General features: G+C 41.0%; 1 protein-coding gene across 2 annotated transcripts in view; it reads left to right on the plus strand.

The window, feature by feature from the left end:
- LOC122549954 (V-type proton ATPase 116 kDa subunit a 1-like) overlaps positions 1–24,386 on the plus strand; it is a 140,626-nt gene that overhangs the window by 86,214 nt on the left and 30,026 nt on the right. The window contains exons 14-17 of one of the 2 annotated variants that reach the window (XM_043690237.2): positions 4,396–4,489; positions 4,997–5,115; positions 19,950–20,166; positions 22,234–22,341. In XM_043690237.2, coding sequence (XP_043546172.2) covers positions 4,396–4,489; positions 4,997–5,115; positions 19,950–20,166; positions 22,234–22,341 — 538 coding nt within the window. The remainder of the gene's footprint in view (positions 1–4,395; positions 4,490–4,996; positions 5,116–19,949; positions 20,167–22,233; positions 22,342–24,386) is intronic. The other variant, XM_043690238.2, reaches the window with a different exon arrangement.

The raw sequence follows: 24,386 nt of genomic DNA on the forward strand, positions 1-24,386 counted from the left end.
CAGGGACAAGTAGTATTGAGGAGGCAGGGAAGCTGCAGAAGGATTAGATACATTAAGAGAGTAGGCAAAGAAGTGGCAGATGGGATACAATGTGTGAAAGTGTGAGTGCATTTTAGTAAGAAGAATAGAGGCATGGACTATTTTCTAAATGGGGAGAAAATTCAGAAGTCTGAAGTGCAAAGAGACCTGAGAGTTCTAGTCCGGGTTTCTCTGAAGGTAAACATGCAGGTTGAGTCAATAGGAATCCTGAAGAAGGGCTCATGCCCGAAACGTCGATTCTCCTGTTCCTTGGATGCTGCCTGACCTGCTGCGCTTTTCCAGCAACACATTTTCAGCTCTGATCTCCAGCATCTGCAGTCCTCACTTTCTCCTTTATAAAGCTTTGGTCAGACCACATTTGAAGTATTGAGTAATTTTGGATCCCATATCTCTGGAAGAACGTATGGCCCTGAAGTGACTCCAGAGGAGATTCATGAGAATGATCCTAGGAATGAAAGACTTAACGTATGAGGAACATTTGAAAATTCTGCATTTATACTCATTGGAGTTTAGAAGGATGAAGGGGATTTAATTAAAGTACAGAATACTGAATGGCCTAGACAAAGTGGACATTGGGAAGATATTTCCATTGGCAGGAGAGAGACTAGGACCCGAGGGCACAGTCTTAGAGTAAAGGGAAGACTCTTTAGAATGGAGAAAAGGAGAAACTTCTTCAGCCAAAGAGTGGTGAATCTATGGAAGTCATTGCCACAGAAGGATGTGGAGGCTAGGTCATTGAGTGTATTTAAGACAAAGATAGATAGGTTCCTTGATTGTCAAGGGGATCAAGGGTTACAGAGAGAAAACGGCAAAATGGAGTTGAGAAACTTATCAGCCACAATTGAATGGCAGAGCAGACTTGATAGGCCAAATGACCTAATTTCTGCTCCTGTGTCTTATAGTCTATGGTGTGCCAAGCAATGACCAGTTCCAATAAGAGAGAAGCTAACCATCTCCCCTTGACAGTCAATGAAATCACCATTGCTGAATCCCTCAATGTCTGTGGGTTACCATTGATCAGGAACTGAGCTGAACAAGCCAAATAAATACTGTGACTACAAGAGCAGATCAGAAGCTAGGAATTCTGCAGCAAGTAACAAATCCTGACTCTTCCAAGACTGATTACTTACAACCGGGCATAGGTCAGGAGTGTGAAGGAATAGTCTACTTTTCGCTCAAAACATTGACATTCAGTTCCTCCACCAGCAGAGGCAGCAGTGTGTACCATCTGCAAAGTGTACTGCAATAACTCAGAAAGATTCCTTAGTCATCACCTTGAGCTCAACTACCTAGAAGGGCAAGTATGACAATACACAGAAACACCAGCATCTACAAACTTTGTCCAAGCCACTCACCATCCTGACTTAGGATCGTGTCACCATCCCTGGATCAAAGTCCTGGAACCCCTTCCCTCCTGCATGGACTGGAGTGGCTCAAGAAGGCAGATCACCATCACTTTCTCAAAGTAATTAGGGCTGTGCAATGAATACCGCCTAGCCGAAGATGTCCACATCCTGAAAATGTATTTTTAAAAATCTGTAAGAATTAGTTGTTTCTTAACTCCACCCACCTACCTCGATTTGAAACTCTATCCCAATAAAAGATTATCAATGTCAGTTTTGAAAGTTTCAATTGACCTAAGCTCAACATTTCATGGGGGAAACCTTCCTAGATTTCCACAGTTTTTCTATAAAGAAATGCTTCCTCGATTGGCCTGGCTCTCATTTTAAAATTAAGATCCTTTCTTTGAGATTCTGCCACCAGAGAAAATAGTTTCTCTCTATCTCACCTACTAAATCATTCAATCATCTTTGATCATCCTACCCCCACCCTAAGATACAATTTCAAGGCAACAAACTGGTTTTTGTTACTACCATGTCATACAATGGGAAAATGCTAATAGATATCTAGTTTGTCTACCCATTAGGTTGCCTCCTGAACTGCCACGTTGATAAATCAGATTCCTCCCACAATAAAATTGGTGTGGACAGTTTGCAATGATGTATTGCATTTTGGCTACAATTGCACTATAGACCATCCCTCATCTTCAACTATGGACTTGGTGGCAACGTCAATCATGCCCAATGCAGATTAGGTTGAACACTATTTACAGTCATCAAGACAGGTCAAAGCTAGGGGCCTCTGATTTTGTGTCAACAATGAGGTTTGGTTCTTCCATTTTGATTGTGGGTTGATTTAAGCTTAATATATATGTTTCCCAGGATGACTGATACTATTTTAAGGACTTTCTTGGTGGTTCATTTTCAATCTTCATAGTGACAAAGTCAGTTTTGTCATGTCTTCTTCAATCTTACAGAGAATGTCAGGTAGGACATTACAGGACAGAGGAGAAAGTGAGGTCTGCAGATGCTGGAGATCAGAGATGGAAATGTGTTGCTGGAAAAGCGCAGCAGGTCAGGCAGCATCTAGGGAACAGGAGAATCGAGGTTTCGGGCATTAGCCTGAAGAAGGGCTAATGCCCGAAACGTCGATTCTCCTGTTCCCTAGATGCTGCCTGACCTGCTGCGCTTTTCCAGCAACACATTTCCATTACAGGACAGAACCAGGAGTGGACATTAGCGTCCTTGTGGTGACAATTTTGCTGCATATCCACAGCACTTGCAAGGTGACTGCAGGACTATGAGGCAGAGCAGTAGTCTACAGCAGATTGGTACCTCTGCAACTTTGGCAAAGTGCTCTAACAATGTCACTCCAGTGATAGTCAGATGCACCCTGGGATTTAAATTAGATCAGTGTTGATTGAAATGAGGCTGGTAGGTGACAGTCCTCTCCAGTGTGACATCTGGGTAGTTTTGGTGAGCACAAATGGCAAATTGCCTTTCATTAAAGGAAACACTGAGTTCTTTCCCAGAGACTATAATTCAGAATGTCCATATAGAGTCTTCCCTGGAATGTAGGAGAGATATCAGATCGGGAAATCAAATTTCAAGTATTCAACTTGCTTCCTCGAGCTTTGATGCAGCATCAGCAGTGCTAGCTATTTATTTTGTTAAGGTATCAAACAAACAAAATGCATTTTTCAGAATGAAATCATCAATTTTCAAAGCTCCTAACAAAGCACCTTAGGGATAAGTGATTTTCAATCAAACGTATTTCAAAGCCAGCTGATTCACACTTATAAAATACAAACAACTTTCTGCTAACCTCATAGTTTATTTTGTTTCTGGAAGAAAAGGAGAGAGACAAGAGCAGAGAGTATTTTCTCCATGACCTGCCTTTAATTTCCTGAGGTCAGAGGCTCAGTGTGAAAAGTTGTCCATTTAGAAGCATTCTTTGTTGGGTCAATTTCAGAGCAGCAACACATTTTGTATTGTTTGACTACTGCAGAAAATAACTGGCTTTTAAGCTGATTATAAGACCATCTGTCAGCTTTATCGATAGCATATTCACCCTGTTAAATTCTGATCATTTTAACTTCCTGAGATCCTTCAACTATTTCAAAGCTACAGAAATGTACGTAAGCAGTATTTGTGGGAAGTGACTCCCTCTTGACGTAGCTAAATGCCACTTCAGGTTACCATGAAGTCTGATTTTACTTCTATTTGTTTTAGCACTACGATAACCAGTTGAATTTAACACTTTTGAAACATAATAAAGATAAAAACTCAGTTCAGCCAACAGGTAAAGACAAGCAAGTTGTTGAATTTGTCTCTCTAAAAACACATTTTCAAGCAGATATATGAATCGAATACATCCCTTCTGTCTTTACAATCTTTCAGTTATAATTACTATTCTGAAGACCACTTGTATAAAACTTTGTAAAATGCAAATGTGAGAATATAACAGTGAAAATAAATGTTATCATTTATTCATGAACTGTGGGTGTTGTTAACAAGTACCAGAATTTATTGTACATCTCTAATTTCCTTAGAGCAGGCAGTGGTAAGCCATTCTTCAAGATATTGCAGTCTGTATGATGATGGTACTCCAGTGACATTTCCATATTGTTATAACTGAGTAACTAATTAGGCCATTTCAAATGCTAGTTCAGAGTCAAACAGACAGCTATGGAGCTGGAGTCACTTGTCGGCCAGACGAGGTTAGAACAGCAGATTTTCTGCCCTTAAGCAGTGAAGCAAATGGGTATTTATGAAGATCTCAATTTCATGATCATCATGAATAATATTAACTGTTTATTTCAGATTAATTGAATTTCATAACCCCTGGCTGCCTTAGTGGAATTTGTATATTGTCTCTGAATCAGTCATCCAAGTCTCTGAATTAATAGTCCAGTAGCATACCTACGATACATCCATAGCTTTTATTAATGCACCTTGCAACATTATCACTATAGATACTGATTTTGAAGATATTCATTACTACTTGTTTTTTCAGCAATGAAACTTTACAGAACTCATCCGTACTCCAATTGAATCCTGCAGTGCAAGGAGTATTTTCAGGAAAACCCTATCCATTTGGCATCGATCCAGTAGGTGGCTTTAAAATTCTGAAATTTCCAACATTTATCCCTTTTTATAAAATCGTTCCCAGAGCATTCTATTCTAACATTCCAACTTTGATCACTAAATTGTCCTCTGTAATTTTTCCTGAGATGTGTGCATTGGGGACATTGTTTGCTCAGGAGTACAATATCTCATGGAGGCAGTGTCGCTGAAAAGTGGGAATGCATGGTCACCTTCTACTAACTCCACTTTCCTCTCTCCCCAGATACCTGGCCTGCTTCCTATTCCCAACATTTTCGCTTTCATTACCTAATCTCCCTTCTTCAGAGTCTTTTAAAACCTAATTTTGATGTCACCAAAACAGTACCACTTTAGTTACTTCACTTGTTTTGTCCTGCAATCTGGACCTGGCTTCACACATCTGCAACTCTCTTTTATGACTATTTCAGTTACCCTTTCAATTATTCTTCATTGCCTAGAGTCTAATGATGTTGTCAATTTCAATGTTAAGCTTCATTTTTATTTGTTCTCAGATTTGGAACATTGCTGTAAATAAGCTAACATTTATGAATTCCTACAAGATGAAAATGTCAATCATTCTGGGCATCTTTCACATGCTTTTCGGAGTCACACTAAGTTTATTGAATCACATGTGAGTATACAGGTCTGGCTACAACATGTAAAAGCAGTCAGAAAATGAAAGGTTGCTTAAGAATATCATGTCTCATATTTATTGTTTAATCACCCTATTGCATTTAAAAATATCTCAAATGTCAACTCTTCAGTGTTTTTGCTTTTGTTAAAAGTATTGAGGTTCTTTGAATGGAAAGAGGTTTCGTTTGCTTTAATTAGCCCTTTAAAATTCAAACTATATACCGTGGTGTAAATCTTGCCATATTAACGTTGGAATTCTGTAAGAGGTAAAATTCTTATTAGAGACCCTGGTATAAAATGGTGACATGATTATAGTGAAAATATTAAGATGGAATTCTCCCAATCTTCTGCTGTTATTTTGGTGTGAAATCAGTGAAAATGTTGGAATGGCATCCATAAGTACCCATTGTACCAGGAATCCCATTGATCTTCCAGAGTTGCAATATATAAAAAAAATCGGAAGAACCCACCACTGAAATTCTACCCCAATTCTCACATCTCAGTCAGTAAACATCTACAAAGTTAAAAATCACACAACACCAGGTTATAGTCCAACAGGTTTAATTGGAAGCACACTAGCTTTCGGAGCGACGCTCCTTCATCAGGTGATAGTGGAGGGCTCAATCGTAACACAGAATTTATAGCAAAAATTTGCAGTGTGATGTAACTGAAATTATACATTGAAAAATTGATTGTCTGTTAAGCCTTTCATCTGTTAGAATACAGTGATAGTTTCACTTCTTTCATGTGTAAATCACAAAACCTTTTTTTTTAAAGTTGCATTCTCGGGTTAGCTGTTAACAATGGTGATAGCTAGACAATATGTTGAAGGTGTTAGCCCCCTGTGTTCTCTGTCTATGACCTGATGTTTAGATTGATTCTAATCTAAAAAGTGAGATAACAGAGTTTTACATAAATTCATGCAGTTTTTGAGCTCAGAGTTCTACATGAATGTATGCAGTTTTTGAGCAAAGTGCAATATAACCCTGCAAGTACACGTTCCTCAGCCTCGGACCTTCGGGTGACCATCCTCCAAGGTGGACTTCGGGATAGGCAGCAGAGGAAAGTGGCTGAGCAGAGGCTGATAGCTAAGTACGGTACCCATAGGGAGGGCCTCAACCGGGACCTTGGGTTCATGTCACATTACACGTGATCACCATTGCACTATACACACACACTCTCACATACACAGGTACACACAGGCGTGCACACAGACACCCACACATACCCTTATAGACACACACACTCCCACATGCACCCCCTCACAGACTTAAGACACTCTGCACTCACTACACACACACACACGCACACTTTCTCACACTCACAACTCCCACCCCAGACAGACACACAGACACAGACAGACAAAGACCCACATGCACACATATATTTTGTGGGGTGAATTTGTACTTGCAGAGTTACATTGCACTTTGCTGAAAAACTGCATACATTCATGTAGAACTCTGAGCTCAAAAACTGCATGAATTTATGTAAAACTCTGTTATCTCACTTTTTAGATTAGAATCAATCTAAACATCATGGCATAGACAGAGAACACAGGGGGCTAACACTTTCAACATATTGTCTAGCTATCACCATTGTTAACAGCTAACCCAAGAATGCAACCTTTTAAAAAAGGGTTTTGTGATTTACACATGAAGGAAGTGAAACTATCACTGTATTCTAACAGATGAAAGGCTTAACAGACAATCAATTCTTCAATGTATAATTTCAGTTACATTACACTGCAAATTTTTGCTATAAATTCTGTGTTACGATCGAGCCCTCCACAATCACCTGACGAAGGAGCGTCGCTCCGAAAGCTAGTGTGCTTCCAATTAAACCTGTTAGACTATAACCTGGTGTTGTGTGATTTTTAACTTTGTGGGAAAACATTTCACTTCCCAGCATTGGCCTCTTTTACCTTGGTCAACACACTATTTCTCCTAGAGAAAGTATTGCATACTTGTGGTGCATGGTTTCCATCTAGTGCTGTTAAAGTGGATTTTTCAGAAGTTCTTTTTACTTATCTACATTCCAATTGAAGGACATGAGCTTCACATACTTAGTCTGCTTAGTCACGGTTTGAGTATAATTAATTCTTTTAATCCAAGTGCTATTGTTTCCACACAGAGCATTAACTATGTAAACATTTGTTTTACATACAAATACTGATTCAACATAATCCATATGCCTAGTGGTTTTTACATTATGTAAATAGCAATAGAACAAATTATCAATAGATTACTACTAATAAAACCTTTATTCTATCTTTGAATTATATCTTCATCATGATTTGTAGGAAGTGGAGCCTCCACTCACACCATGAAAAGTAAATGTCATTGACAATGGAGCCATGGGAGGGGAATTTCTCTGCCAGGAATTCTGAATTACTAATCCATGATACAGGATTTTCTATTTCAGTGTAATTAGAATTGTTTCCACGGTGCAGATGAAAGGAACAAGAAGATTAGGTCATAAATTATAGTGGCAGCTGATAGAAATAAGAATAGATAATTAGTCTGAGCACATACTACAGCATCACAAATAAAATAGAGACCATAATGAAATAATAAGAGAATTGTATTTTTTTAATACTGTGCGGGAGAAATGCTGGAAGAGAATTCCAACATTTGGGCTGAATTTTCATCAGCAGCTTTTCCTGATTTCAACTGTTCATGGCATTAGTACCTGACACAACTCTCAAGAACCTAACAATTAATGGGCCAGATTGCATGGTCATCAGCCCAGATAAGAATGATAGTCACTCTCCCAAGATTAGAGGGCCATTATGTAGTTGATTGATTCAATTTCCTTTGTAAAGTTATTTAACCTGATTCAGGTGTGGTCTTCCAGCACTGAAAGATCAGTGAGGGGTGAGAGTGATTGCCTTTGACATTGAGGCCACATTTGACCTAGTGATGCATCAACAAACATGAGCAAAACTGGAGTCAATGGGAATCCCAGGGCAGCATGGTGGCTCAGTGGTTAGCACTGCTGCCTCGCAATGCCAGGGACCCAGGTTTGATTCCAACCTTGGGGCACTCTCTGTGCGGAGTTTGCACGTTCTCCCCATGTCTGCGTGGGTTTCCTCCCACAGTGCTGAAAATGTGTTGCTGGAAAAGCACAGCAGGTCAGGAAGCATCCAAGGAGCAGGAGAATCGATGTTTCGGGCATGAGCCTTTTCCTCCCGCAGGCCAGATCAGTTGGCCATGCTAAATTGCCTATAGTGTTAGGTGTGTTAGTCAGGGGTAAATGTAGGGGAATGGGTCTGGGTGGGTTACTCTTCAGAGGGTTGGTGGGCCTAATGGCCTGTTTACACCACTGTAGATAATGTAAATCTCTGCAGGTTGGAGTTACACCTGGCACAAAGGAAAACAGTTGTGATTTTTTGGAACACAGCCATTTCAGTTCCAGAATATCTCTGCATGAATTCTTCAAGATAGTATCTTTGGCCCAACTACATTCATTTGCTTCATTAATGATCTCTATCTACCAGAATGTCAGAAGTGAGGATGTTCGCTGATGATTGCACAATGTTCAGCAGCATTGCAATACTGAAGCAATCCATGTCCAAATGCAGGAAACCTGGATAATATCCAAGCTTTGGCAGAAAATGGCAAGTAACATTTGTGCCACACAAATGCCAGACAATGACTTTCTTCAATCAGAGATAATCTCTCATCCTTTGACATTCAAAGGCATTACCATCACTGAATTATCCACTATCAACATTCTGGGTGGATTACCATGGACCAGAAACTCAAACTGGACTAACCATATAAATACAATGACCACGAAAGTAGGTCAACGGCTAAGAATCCTGCAGCAACTAACTCACCTTCTGCCTTCCCCCAGCCTGCCAACCAATTACAAAGCAAGTCAGGAGTGTGATGGAATATTCCCCACTTAAAAGATCCTTAGACAGCACCTTCCAAACCCATGACCATTTCCTTCTAGAAGAACATAGGCAGCACATACATGGGAACATTACCACCTTCAAATTCCTCTCTGAGTCATTCATCATCCTTACTTGGAATTATATCACTGTTTCTTCAGTATTGCTGAGTCACAAATCCTAGACCTCCCCATCTCATGAGATTGTAGGTTTACTTTCAACATATTGACTGCAGCGGTTCAAGAGACCGCCCACTACCACCTTCTCAAGGGCAACTAAAATGGGCAATAAATGCTGGCTAGGCCTCTTTCCTGAAGAAGGGCTTATGCCCGAAACGTCAATTCTCCTGTTCCCTGGATGCTGCCTGACCTGCTGTGCTTTTCCAGCAATACATTTTCAGCTCTGATGTCCATATCCCATGAGCAATTGTTTTGAAGAAAAGCATCACCAAAGAATTGGATAGGGGTTAAATTTCAGGATGGAATACCAATACCCTAGTTTGCTTTTTTCAAATTTATTTAAATTATTTTAAAATAATGGGATATGGGCAATTCATCCCTAGTTGCCATTGAAAGGCCATCGAGAAAGTGGGTACTGCAGATGCTGGAGATAGAGTCAAAACGTGTGGTGCTGGAAAAGCACAGCAGGTCAGGCAGCATCCAAGGAGCAGGAGAGTTTACCTTTCAGACATAAGCCCTTCACCATCATTCCTGATGAAGGGTTTATGCCCAAAACAGCAACTCCTGCTCTTTGGATGCTGCCTGACCTGCTGTGCTTTTCCAGCACTTCACATTTCGACTTGAGAGGCCACCTCCATCATTGTGTGGCTTGCAGCCTTAGCAAGAAGGGCCCACTGCAATGCCAAATGGCCTACACACCAACTCTCAACCGACAGCCTCAGCTCAATAAAATTCTTGTCCATGGTGGTCATATTTAAGACATTGGAAAAAGTAAGGCCTGCAGATGTTGGAGATCAGAGTCGAGGGTGTGGTGCTGGAAAAGCACAGCAGGTCAGGCAGTATCCGAGGAACAGGAGAATCAACGTTTTGGGCATAAGCCCTTCATCAGGAATGAGGCTTTTGGGTCGGGGGTAGACTTCATGGGAATTACGATCTGTGAAAATGAAAAAAATGCTTAGTTTAATAGCAGTAAGCAAGTTACATGGAGTTTCAACTGATGTCTAAGTAGGCAGGCAAGAAAGAATGGCAGTAGACGCCTAAGAATAACACAAAAGTGAAATAAGGGTTTTTTTTTAGAGAAACATAAGGAAACAATGTCTTTGTAAAATTGAAAGAAACCACATTTTCTTCAACTCGCTGAAAGTCATGGAGAGGATCAAGATGTAATGATTCAGTTATTTTACAGAGCAGATTATAGATAGTGAGAACCTATTATCATTAGAGTCATAATATTAAGTTATCAGCAAAAGAATAGGGTTGTATCACAAAGGTGTAGGGTCATTGATCATGGAACCTGTGAGGTTATGGAAAAAAACTTAAAGAATAAGCTACCAACCACAACAGAAGTGTGATTTGAGAAAATAATCTGATAACCATGTTAAGAGGCTTTAAAGCGAGCTTTGGTAGGGAACCAAACAATAGCAATTTTATTTTAGTTCTAGACAAGGACAGACGATTCAGAGGTACAGAAAATGGTTAGTAATTATCACCATTGGAATAGTTATCATGAAACCATACTGCTTTTTGTTAATTATGACTTGATCTAGAATTTTCACAATAATGAGTCATTTGAGAAATAATAGTCAATTATAAAAACCTGAGCTTCCTCAGAGATCACATCTACTACTACAGTTGATTCCACTGGAGTTCCCGGGATCAGAAGGTTACCTAATTAGCATGATACAGAAGCAAGCACCATTACTGTTACATCTCTGGTGTCTAGCCACCCAATCCCCATAGAAAGCTTGACATCCACTAGCCAATTGGAAGGAAAACTGGACTCCTACACAAGATAAATCTGAAAACAAAAATTTTTTAAAATGTAATTTCTTTCACTTGCTTGGCCCTGTAGTGGGAAACACATGCACAACTTTAGATAGACAATGAAGTGACAGCAAGACTGATAAAAATAAGATGGACAGAAGTTAATTTCCAGGGAAGCTATTCTGAGATATTTTCAACATTGGCAGCTGCATTGGAGAAAAAGAGGGTTTTCTTGTGTGTTGTTTTATATCATTGTGTGTTAGTACAGTCATGCAAAGCTGATTTGGCTGTTCTGTGGCTATGATGATGTTGGCAGCCATCCTCCAGCCATCTGAGACATAGAAGGTTATAATATGCTGACAGGTTTCCGCATACATGCAGAACTCTCCTGTTATTATGGCTATTTGAGGTGCTGCTGTCACTAGCAGAAGCATTGGAAAGTGCTATCCATACAGCTCTCTGAGAGGAGGACCAAGAAGTAGAAGGCAGCCATTAATCCACCCTTGTGAGGCACACTGTAGCTTCTTCCTCAATTGAAGAGTAGGACCAGATGGAGATTCCAGGTGCCTTATCTGCCTGTTGTTTACTGTTGCTGTATTGAATATATGGAGAAGGCAATGGTATGCAGCTCTGCATGCATCAGCTGATGGATCCAGTTCTCCATGAGCACCACCAGTCTCTCAACAGAGAGTCTTCCTCAACAGAGGAAGCTGTATGCATACATCTGAGGCATGAGCACAACATTAGCTTGGTTGGACTCTTCAATCATCCAAGCATGGGAGCTCAAAATGTCTGGAAACTCTACAAAACATTCCATTACTTCTCACTGCAACTGCCATAGTTGCAATATTGCCAGACTCCAAAAGCACATTAACAAACTGAGTCTTAGCATAGGGGAAAGATATAAAAGAGACCTAAGGGGCAACTTCTTCACGCAGATGGTGATATGTGTATGGAATGAGCTGCCAGAGGAAGTGGTGGAGGCTGGTACAATTGCAACATTAAGAGGCATTTGGATGGGTATATGAATAGGAAGGATATGGGCCGGGTGCTGGCAGGTGGGACTAGAGTGGGTTGGGATATCTGGTCGGCATGGACGGGTTGGATCGAAGGGTCTGTTTCCATGCTGTACATCTCTATGACTCTATGACTCTATAAACCTAGTCGCTCACAGTCATAGAGATGTACAGCATGGAAACAGACCCTTCAGTCCAACCCGTCCATGCCGACCAGATATCCCAACCCAATCTAGTCCCACCTGCCAGCACCCGGCCCATATGCCACCAAACCCTTCCTATTCATATACCGATCAAAATACCTCTTAAATGTTGCAATGGTAACAGCCTCAACCACATCCTCTGGCAGCTCATTCCATACACGTACCACTCTCTGCGTGAAAAAGTTGCTCCGTAGGTCTCTTTTATATCTTTCCACTCTCACCCTAAACCTACGCCCTCTAGTTCTGGACACACCGACCCTAGCGAAAAGACTTTGCCTATTTACCCTATCCATGTCCCTCATAATTTTGTAAAACCTCTATAAGATCACTCCTCAGCCTCCGACACTCCAGGGAAAACAGCCCCAGCCTGTTCAGCCTCTCCTTATACCTCAAAACCTCCAACCCTGCCAAAATCCTTGTAAATCTTTTCTGAACCCTTTCAAGTTTCACAACATCTTTCCGATAGGAAGGAGACCAGAATTGCAGGCAATATTCCAACAGTGGCCTAACCAATGTCCTGTACAGCACAACATGACCTCCCAACTCCTGTACTCAATACTCTGACTAATAAAGGAAAGCATACCAAACGCCTTCTTCGCTATTCTATCTACCTGCGACTCCACTTTCAAGGAACGATGAACCTGCACTCCAAGGTCTCTTTGTTCAGCAACACTCCCTAGGACCTTACCATTAAGTGTATAAGTCCTGCTAAGATTTGCTTCCACAAAATGCAGCACCTCACATTTATCTGAATTAAACTCCATCTGCCACTTCTCAGCCCATTGGCCCATCTGGTCCAGATCCTGTTGTAATCTGAGGTAACCCTCTTCGCTGTCCACTACACCTCCAATTTTGGTGTCATCTGCAAACTTACTAACTCTTATGCTCGCACCTAAATCATTTATGTAAATGACAAAAAGTAGAGGACCCAGCACCGATCCTTGTGGCATTCCACTGGTCACAGGCCTCCAGTCTGAAAAACAACCCTCCACCACCACCCTCAGTCTTCTACCTTTGAGCCAGTTCTGTATCCAAATGGCTAGTTCTACCTGTATTCCATGAGATCTAACCTTACTAATCAGTCTCCCATGGAGAACCCTGTCGAACGCCTTACTGAAGTCCATATAGATCACATCTACTGCTCTACCTCATCAATCTTCTTTGTTACTTCTTCAAAAACTCAATCAAGTTTGTGAGACATGATTTCCCACACTCAAAGCCATGTTGACTATCTCGAATCAGTCCTTGCCTTTCCAAATACATGTACATCCTGTCCCTCAGGATCCCCTCCAACAACTTGCCCACCACCGAGGTCAGGCTCACCGGTCTACAGTTCCCTGGCTTGTCTTTACCGCACTTCTTAAACAGTGGCACCACGTTTGCCAACCTCCAGTCTTCCAGCACCTCACCTGTGACTATCGATAATACAAATATCTCAGCAAGAGGCCCAAGAATCACTCCTCTAGCTTCCCACAAAGTTCTCGGGTACACCTGATCAAGTCCTGGGGATTTATCGACTTTTAACCGTTTCAAGACATCCAACACTTCCTCCTCTGTAATCTGGATATTTTGCAAGATGTCACCATCTATTTCCCTACAGTCTACAGCTTCCATATCCTTTTCCACCGTAAATACTAATGCAAAATATTCACTTAGTATCTCCCCCATTTTCTGCGGCTCCACACAGGCCGCCTTGCTGATCTTTTATGGGGCCCTATTCTCTCCCTAGTTACCCTTTTGTCCTTAATGTATTTGTAAAAACCCTTTGGATTCTCCTTAATTCTATTTGCCAAAGCTATCTCATGTCCCCGTTTTGCCTTCCTGATTTCCCTCTTAAGTATACTCCTACTTTCTTTATACTCTCCTGAGGAGTCACTCGATCAATCCTGTCTATACCTGACATATGCTTCCTTCTTTTTCTTAACCAAACCCACAATTTCTTTAGTCATCCAGCAATCCCTATACCTACCAGCCTTCCCTTTCACCCTGAGAGGAATATACTTTCTCTGGATTCTTGTTATCTCATTTCTGAAGGCTTCCCATTTTCCAGCCGTCCCTTTACCTGCAAACATCTGCCTCCAATCAGCTTTCGAAAGTTCTTGCCTAATACTGTCAAAATTGGCCTTTCTCTAATTTTGAACTTCAACTTTTAGATCTGGTCTATCCTTTTCCATCACTATTTTAAAACAAATAGAACTATGGTCGCTGGCCCCAAAGTGCTCCCCCACTGACACCTCAGTCACCTGCCCTGCCTTATTTCCCAAGAGTAGGTCAGGTTTTACACCTTCTCTAGTAGGTACGTCCACATACTGAATCAGAAAATTGTCTTGTACACATTTAGGAAATTCCTCTCCATCTAAACCTTTAACACTATGGCAGTCCCAGTCGATGTTTGGAAAGTTAAAATCCCCTACCATAACTACCCTATTATCCTTACAGATAGCTGAGACCTCCTTACAAGTTTGTTTCTCAATTTCCCGCTGACTATTGGGGGGTGTATAATACAATCCCAATAAGGTGATCATCTCTTTCTTATTTCTCAGTTCCACCCAAATAACTTCCCTGGATGTATTTCCGGGAATATCCTCCCTCAGTACAGCTGTAATGCTATCCCTTATCAAAAATGCCACTCCCCCTCCTCTCTTGCCTCCCTTTCTATCCTTCCTGTAGCATTTGTATCCTGGAACATTAAGCTGCTAGTCCTGCCCATGCCTGAGCCATGTTTCCATAATTGCTATGATATCCCAGTCCCATGTTCCTAACCATGCCCTGAGTTCATCTGCTTTCCCTGTTAGGCCCGTTGCATTGAAATAATTGCAGTTTAATTTATTAGTCCTACCTTGTCCCTGCCTGCCCTGACTGTTTGACTCACTTCTGTTCTCAGCTGTACCCGTCTCAGATCGATCTCTTTCCTCACTATCTCCCAGGGCTCCACCTCCCCACCTTACTAGTTTAAATCCTCCCAAGCAGTTCTAGCAAATTTCCCTGCCAGTATATTAGTCCCTTTCCAATTTAGGTGCAATCCGCCCTTCTTGTACAGGTCACTTCTACCCCAAAAGAGATTTCAATGATCCAAAAATGTGAATCCTTCTCACAAACTCCATCAACAAACACATCGACCTGGACCCAATATACCAACCACTACAGTGGACAGCTGAAACTGACAACCGGAAGCGGCAGGGACAGACCACTATAAACACCGGAGGAAACATCAAAGAAGCGCTTCGCAGGAGGCTCCCAAGCACTGATGATGTCGCCTAGCCAGGGGACGAAACGTTTGCAACAAAAACTTCCAGCTTGGCGAACAGAACCACAACAACGAGCACCCGAGCTACAAATCTTCGCACAAACTTTGAACACTTACGGGCGAGAGACGCTGAGACAAGCCAGGAAATGGGAATCCTGTGCTAACCGACTAAGCGCCACATACGAACAACTCCGGTTCCTACACGAATGCCGAAAGAATCGAATCCTTCCACAATGTGTCAGATACAGACCACCAGTCAACAACCCACAAGCCAGGGAAACAGCCAAGCAGAACGGATTCAGGATGATCCAGGTAATGATTACAGACGCGCACAACCGACTTCACAGATACAGACATGAAATTGCGCGCCAAAAGTCGTTAATTTCAAAAACCACTAATCGTGAATGGACCCGGACCATAGAACAGGCTGTCACCATAGGACAGAACAGGACAACACACCGCAAAAAAACGGCACTAAAAGAAAAAATGGCCAAACTAACACACAACAAAGAGGACACTACAACACACACCTGGGTTAAAAACCTCTCCCACAGACAGCTCACAGACACAGAAAGAACAATACTGGCCAAAGGACTCAACTACAACCACAGGGACGCCAAGACAGCAGACTTCCTAGCAGCACTAGAATGCACACTCAGGAACAATGGACTGACAGAAGAGACACAACAAACAGTGAGACAAAGTATCGTACCCCTGATAACAAGGAAAAGACAAACACATTACCTCAACACCAAGGAGAGGGAAGCACTGAAATCACTAAGAAACGATAAGAACATAATCGTACTACCAGCAGATAAAGGCAGAATGACGGTCATCCTAGATAAATCTGATTACATCCAAAAAGCACAACAACTACTTGCAGATATCAACACCTACCAAATGAAGGAATTTGACCCCACACCACAACTCACCAATAGGATAAATAACACACTAAGGAATCTACAAAAAAACGGACAGATAACCAGAGCTGACCTACAAAGAATGAAACCGGAAAGCAACAACACCCCCAGATTCTATGGATTACCTAAAGTACACAAACCAGACATCCCACTCAGACCCATAGTATCACTGCCAGGGACACCATCATACAAACTGGCCAAAGAACTACAACAGAAACTGAAACACCTGGTCAGCGGATCCAAACACTCTATACAATCAACACAGGAATTCTTGGACATCATCAGAAATATACACATAGACAAAGAAGAAACCATGGTCTCATTCGACGTGACGGCACTGTTCACTTCAATTGACAAAACCCTAGCCAGAGAAACAATAGCCAACCTACTGGACATACAGAACAGAAAACAGGACACTGAACCTATCAACAAAGACGGCATACTTAAACTACTGGACTTGTGCCTCGCAACACACTTCACATTCAACAACCAGATATACGAACAAATCAACGGAACACCCATGGAATCACCAATCTCGGGACTCATAGCAGAGGCAGTTATGCAAAGGTTAGAACAAACAGTCCTACCACAAATTCAACCCAAACTCTGGGTCAGATATGTCGATGACACGTTTGTAATCATTAAAAACACGGAAATAGAAAAAACACACCGGATCATCAACGCCACACTCACAGGAATCCGATTCACAAGAGAAGAAGAAAAGGATAACCAACTCCCATTCCTAGACGTGATGGTACAGAGAACACCGAACGGAGAATTCACTACAAGAGTATACAGGAAAGCCACACACACAGACCAAGTCCTAAACTATGAAAGTAATCACCCCAACACACACAAACAAAGCTGCATCAGGACACTATTCAAAAGGGCCACAACACACTGCAGTACACCAGAACTGCAAAAAGAGGAAGAGGAACACCTATACAAGGTATTCGCCAAAAACAGATACCCACGCAACTTCATCAACAGATGCCTAAGAGAAAGACCACGGAACGAGGACATACCACAACCAAAAGGACTAGCCACACTACCATACATCAGGAGCATCTCGGAACTGACAGCCAGACTACTGCGACCCCTAGGACTCATAACGGCACACAAACCAACAGCCACGCTCAGACAACAACTCACCAGAACGAAGGACGCGATACCCAACATGAGCAAAACTAATGTAGTGTACAAAATACCATGCAAGGACTGCACAAAACACTATATAGGACAAACAGGAAGACAGCTAACAATCCGCATACATGAACATCAACTAGCCATGAAACGACACGACCAGCTATCCTTAGTAACCAACACACGCAGACAACAAGCAACATGAATTCGACTGGGACAACACTACTATCATAGGGCAAGCCAGACAGAGAACAGCCAGGGAATTCCTAGAGGCATGGCATTCATCCACAAACTCCATCAACAAACACATCGACCTGGACCCAATATACCAACCACTACAGCGGACAGCTGAAACTGACAACCGGAAGCGGCAGGGACAGACCACTATAAACACCGGAGGAAACATCAAAGAAGCGCTTTGCAGGAGGCTCCCAAGCACTAATGATGTCGCCTAGCCAGGGGATGAAACGTTTGCAACAAAAACTTCCAGCTTGGCGAACAGAACTACAACAACGAACACCCGAGCTACAAATCTTCGCACAAACTGGGAATCCTTCTCCCATACACCAGCTCCTCAGCCATGCATTCATCTGCTCTATCCTTCTATTCCTGCCCTCACTAACTCGTAGCACTGGGAGTAATCCAGATATTACTACCCTTGAGGGCCTCCTTTTTAAATTTCTGCCTAACTCCCTGTAATCTCCTTTCAGAGTCTCAACCTTTTCCCTTCCAATATTGTTGGTTCCAATGTGGACAATGACCTCCTGCTGGCCCCTCTCCCCCATGAGAACATTCTGCACCCTCTCTGAGACACCCTTGATCCTGGCACCAGGGAAATAACACACCATTCTGCTTTTTCTCTGCTGGCCACAGAAATGTCTGTCTGTACCTCTGACTACAGAATCCCCTAACAACCATAGTAGGTGGGAAACCACAGTCATGGAAGAAGCAAGCCATGTCAGCAGCATTGTTTTGGAAGGTGACATCATTTGAACAGATGTGATGTAGGCGAAGGAACTGGGAAAATGGGATAGAGTCCTTGCATGATGTAGGGTGTGACGAGCTCAAATGAAGGTAGCTATGGGAGTCAGTGGCTTTGTAATGGATGGCAATGGACAGTTTATTTCCCAACATGGAGACAGGAGATCAGGAAAAGGAAGTGAAGCGTCAGAAATGGGCAATATGAAATTCAAGGAGGGGTGGAAGCTGAAGGCAAAATGAACAAATCTTTCAATGTACTGACGGGAGCATGAAGTAGTACCAAAGCAGTCATCAATGTACCAAAAAAGGAGTTGTGGGAGAGGGGCAGTGTAGGACTGGTACAAGGATTGTTCCACATATCCCATAAAGAGGCAGGCATGACTGGGACACAAGCAGTGTCCTTTAACTTAGCAGAAGAACTAACTACATGCTTAGGAAAGTACATTTCAAGTACATTTCAACAGATGTTACAACATAACAACTGAGTTCAGCATCTTCTGGTTGCAAACTCAGATCAACTGGGAGGTGAAGTAGCAGCCTTATCAATGCACAGGACCCAAAGTTCTTCAAAGTTAAGTGTCTGAATGGCAAAAGGTACAAATACAATATCCCCTTCCTTGCCAATAGAAAGTTATAGTATTTATAATAATAAGTGAGTTTAAGTCTCTCTATCAGTGTCAATAGTATTGCCTTGAAGCACAAGATGTACTGGGCATGGCCTACCTGCCCAAAATTGAAGACTCAATTTCTCATGTGTCACTTCCTACCCACAGACTGGGATCATGGGTATCACAATAGGATAAAGTTTGAGAAGCAATGCTTTCAGACAGCTCTACGCAGCAGAAACAACAATGAAGGCATGATTAGTAGCCCTTTAAATACAATGATAGCTCCTGCTTCTTGAGGTCAGAGATTGGAAAGCTCCTGCATTTGGCCAGCTGTCTGATGCATTATAGAAATAGCAGCAACTTTCCAAATCAGTGTCATGACTGCATCATCCAGATAAAACTAGCTCTCCGGTCCTACATTTGTAAATTAGGCAAGTTGTCATCTTTCTCATGTAGGCCTTAAACAACATTTGGGCAAAGAACAGAAAAGAAAATCTGATGGTGAGAAGTTGAGGGGATGAAAGTTTCCTTTCATAATAGGGAAGGAAGAAGTATCAGAATACTGTAGTAAAAATTAGCAATCTGCTACTATATTTTCTTTTCTGGATGCTGCCTTAACAATACATTATGCCGGCGTGGCAAAGCTAAAAATCTGTTCCTTTGTTGGAAATAATGTGTCCCATTGTTTAATTATTCTTTAATACAATTTTTAATGTATAGATTTATTTGGCTATATATTATTTGTAATAACAAATACCATTTCATAAACATTTTCTTCACATAATAACAGAATCTTGGTGATTTTGCAATTAAAATGGATTATTCAGGATCATGCAGAGTTGCTCACTCACTCAGAATTTCTGCATTTATTTTCAGTTACTTTAAGGAACTTACCAATATCTTCCTGGAGTTTATCCCAGAGGTCATTTTCTTGACTGCCTTATTTGGCTATTTGGTCTTCCTGATAATCTTCAAATGGTGTGTTTTCACTGTGTCTGAGTCTGAGATCGCACCCAGCATCCTTGTTCACTTCATTAACATGTTAATGTTTAACTACAGTGGTCAAGCAATGACACCTTTCTACTGTAAGCAGGTGGGCACTTTAGAAAACTGGGTATGGCTGTTTGGTTTGTTTGAAAATGTTTTATTAAGATTATTAAAGTAGTGTTATATGTTTTAATAAATTTGAAATTTGCAATTTTGAAACAATAACAGACTTTCATCAACAATTATAAGCAATGTCATGATGAGAGTTCGATGGGAGTTTTAAAATCATGTCACAATCTGATTACACTACTTAATAGGTTTCCTTTGATTTTATTATGAATGCAGGAACTTCAATCTTAATAATAAAATAATGTATCGCATTCATATAACAGGAACAATTATTATTATATGAGTTGACCATTCATATCTTGGCAGCCAGAAAGTCTGATCAAGTACTGGCTTCAGGTTATGCGGAATCAGGGGGAATTGGATAATTGCATTACGAAGTGAAAACATAAGACAATCCCTATATCCAAGTCACAAACTCTGTCCTACATTTCTGCAAAATGTTTTTGATGCTTTTTTTATTATTCTAAGAGTCAATCTCCTCTAGTATTTACATGGATGGTCACAAACAATTAAAACATTCAGGTTTAAGCTAATTATCATGAGACATTAGAGCATTTAGGAGGGTTTAATTTTGCTCAATATGTCACAGTTTTCCAAATGTGGAGCTATGCTACCTGAAGTATAACAGTGAAATAGATGTTTAAGTGAGTTCATCAATTATGTAATGGTCAAGACTAAGATTCACAGATTTTCCTGAACCTTGATTAAGTCCCTGGCCAGAAGGTCAATTAATGCTAATTTAAGCCCACATCCTGTCACTGCTGGTATTAACACGATAGTTGTCAGAGACTAATAGGGACAAGAGAATATAGGCATTGCTGGCACAAACAGAATTTATTGCCCATTGTTAATATTCTTGAGAAGATGATAGCAACATACCTCCTTGAATTGCTACACTCATGTAGTGTAATTATACTCCCAATATTGTTAGATAAGGAGTTTCAGGATGCTGTCCAAGTGATGATGAACGAAAAGCAAGACATTCCTAAGTCAGAATGGTACGTGATTTGGAAGGGACCTTACAGTATGTATCTGCTGCTGTTGTTCTTCTAGGTGATAGAGGTAGTGGGCTTAGTAGGTGTGTGACAAAGAAATAAGACATGATTAGAAGTAAACCTGATACATAAAGAGAATTCAGAGCACATGGAACATAGAACATACAGTGCAGTACAGGCCCTTCAGCCCTGGATATTGTGTCGACCTGTGGAGTCAATCTGAAGCCCATCTATCCTACATTATTTTATTATCATCCATATGTTTATCCAATGACCTGTTAAATGCCCTTAAAGTTGGCGAGTCTGTTACTGTTGCAGGCAGTGCATTCCATGTTCCCTACTACTCTCTGAGTAAAGAAACTACCTTTGAATTTGTCCTGTATCTATCGCAGTATGAAAGAGACAGAGAAAATATTATGAATTTTCCTCCATCTCGGTGTGTACATAACATTTTTAATTTATTCATAGAACATTAGTGTCACTGTCTAGGTTACCCTTTGTTGCCCATCCATACATTTACCCAAGGGCAATTAAGAGTCAACACATTGCTGTGGATCTGGAGCCACATGGAAGTAAAGATGCAAATTTGCTTCCATAAAAGACATTAGTGAACCAAATGGATTTTTACAACAGTCAAGAGTGAACATGGTTGGCACTAGATTTTTCTTAATTCCAAGTTTTATTGAGTTCACATTTTACCATCTACCATGCTGATTTTCAAACCCAAAACCCCAAAACATTATTCTGGGGTGCCAGTCCAGCAACATTACTATTATGCCACTGCCTATGCATACTCCTAAATAACTCTAAAAATGGATGCAATCAAGCACTTTGAATGAACGAAAATACTTATTAGTATACAATGGTATCCAAACAATTAGTTCCAACCACTGCATAGAAATTCAAGAACATAGACACTGTTTATTATGTTTAAGGTGTGCGAACATAAAGTTCTGTAGCAATGGCTAGGAAAATCAGAATCGAAGCTCATTGTTAACGTCTAAGGTACAAAATAGAATCTTTCTACAAAATATGTTTCTCTTTTCCAGAGGAGCATCCAAACATTTTTAGTTCTCATTGCCCTGCTCGCAGTTCCATGGATGCTCCTTATTAAACCCTATCTGCTCTACAGTGACCACCAAAGAACAAAACATGTGGTAAGTCAATAACCAAGCTGTCACAATTTGAGAAACAGATTACTGTTCGTGATAAGCAGATGAATACTTAATGGGTTCAATTGATCATCCTCTGTCTGATCTTGTAACACAAGTAAAAAGTGTTTACTTTAAACTGATGAATCTCCACTGGTTTTGTTCACAATAAGGCAAAGGCTACATTGTTTTATAAGAACACCAGCATTGTGACATATATTGCACAAAACAGTATTCTAGTTATTAGCCTGTCTTTGCTCCTATAAGATGTAGGAGCAAAAGTAGACTGTTCAGCCCATCGAGTCTGCTCCACTATTCAATGAAATCATGGCTGATCTGATAATCCTCAAATTTCATGTTTATTTCTACAACCTTGATTTCCTTACCGATTAAAAATCTGTCTGCCTATTACATGTACTTAATATTAGAGCCTACCACTGAATTTGGCCTAAAGCTATGGGCAGCATTCCTTGTCCTCTTTATGTAGACTTAGCAGGGGTTTGTGGTCTATTATTAATGCAAATTACAAAGGTATTGGTAGAACCTCCTGACTCCAAATGTGAGCACCAAACCTTTGTTCTCTATCTAGACATATTTGTGCTCTGCATTAGCCAAAGTCCTGGATGCAAGCACTCTTGAATGTTCCTCTCCATTGGGCCACCTGTGAGCTAATACTACTCCAAAGCCATATGGGGAAGCTTCATGTCAATGCCAGGTCTTGTATGGGATCAGAGTGTGCCAACACTTTAGAGGAAGATAGCTGTCACTTTGAAACCATTTCCAAGGCTGACCCTTTTCTAAGAGTTGATGCAAAAGTGCCAGAATGGAAGTCAGGTTGTGTATGAACTTTCTAGCAATAATGCAGCTCAAGGAAAGACCTATGATCCTGAATAGATGTGGGAGCAGGGGCACCTTTGATTGCCCTCACTTTGTCTTCCAACATGTGTAACCCAGTCTAATCAAATTTGTAGACCAAGTAGGTTTCTTGGGGTGACTGATAAAGATACCTTTCCCTTCTACGGCATATGCCTGCCAGGGGGAAATGTTTAAGGGCTATATCCAAGTTCTCCAAGTGCTCCTTATTAGTTTTCCCTGTTATTAGCAAATCATCTAGACAAATGGCAACCTGGGGTAGACCTTGTAAAATGTTCTCCATTATCTGCTGAAAAATTACATAGGTTGATGAAATCCCAACTGGCAGTATTGTATATTGGTACAAACCCTAATGGGAATTAATTGTAGCATATTGCTGGGAATCCTCATCTAACCAATTTTGCAATTGCAAAAACACATGATTCATGCCCAGTTTCGTAAAAGACAGCCCCCTGTAAATTCTATGTAAATTCTCAATGCACAGGATTGTGTATTTATCTAGCTGTGAAAAGTAGTTTACCATTTGTTTAAAATCCCCAAAAAGCTGAACTGGCCTGTCAGGCTTCACAATCGGTATGACTGGTAAGCGATGCCCTTTCCACAAACTGTACTGAGTTTGATGATTCCTTCTGCCTCTACTTTTGCCCATAAGGCAAATGGCACTGGGTGGGCCTTGCAGCATCATGGAATTTATTCCTGGTCAACATGCAAGGTGGCCTTTGCTCCATTGATAATCCCTAGACCTTCCTGAAAGACCTCTGGGTATTTAATTTGGACTTCACTCAGGGAGTCATTTTCACATTGAGAAATGTTGAGCCAATCTGTGTGAATCTTTCTCAATCAATTTCGCCCTATTAAGCTTGGGCCCGATCCTTTTACTACAATCAGTGATAACTGAACCAGTTGCTTTTCTAAGAGACCAGAACCAAAGTTGTACCCTTAATCTGTAAATGTTCACTGGTATAGATTCTCAGTCTAACCAAGGTCTTGAGCAAACCTGAGGGTTGGAGTCCAGACCAAATTTTATTAATGACTGGTTCTGCAATCATTTGAAATAGCAGTGTCAATATTGACCTCCATTAGTTCTGGGTGACCACTTAACCAGACATTTATTTTGATCAGTTCTGATTTGGATGTTGCTAAGCAATTTAACTGTTCCAAATCAGATTTAGGTGGAA

The sequence above is a fragment of the Chiloscyllium plagiosum genome, unplaced genomic scaffold, assembly GCF_037043375.1.
Source record: "Chiloscyllium plagiosum isolate Xiang-an unplaced genomic scaffold, Cpla_swu_hap1 HiC_scaffold_5, whole genome shotgun sequence".
Classification (NCBI taxonomy): domain Eukaryota; kingdom Metazoa; phylum Chordata; class Chondrichthyes; order Orectolobiformes; family Hemiscylliidae; genus Chiloscyllium; species Chiloscyllium plagiosum.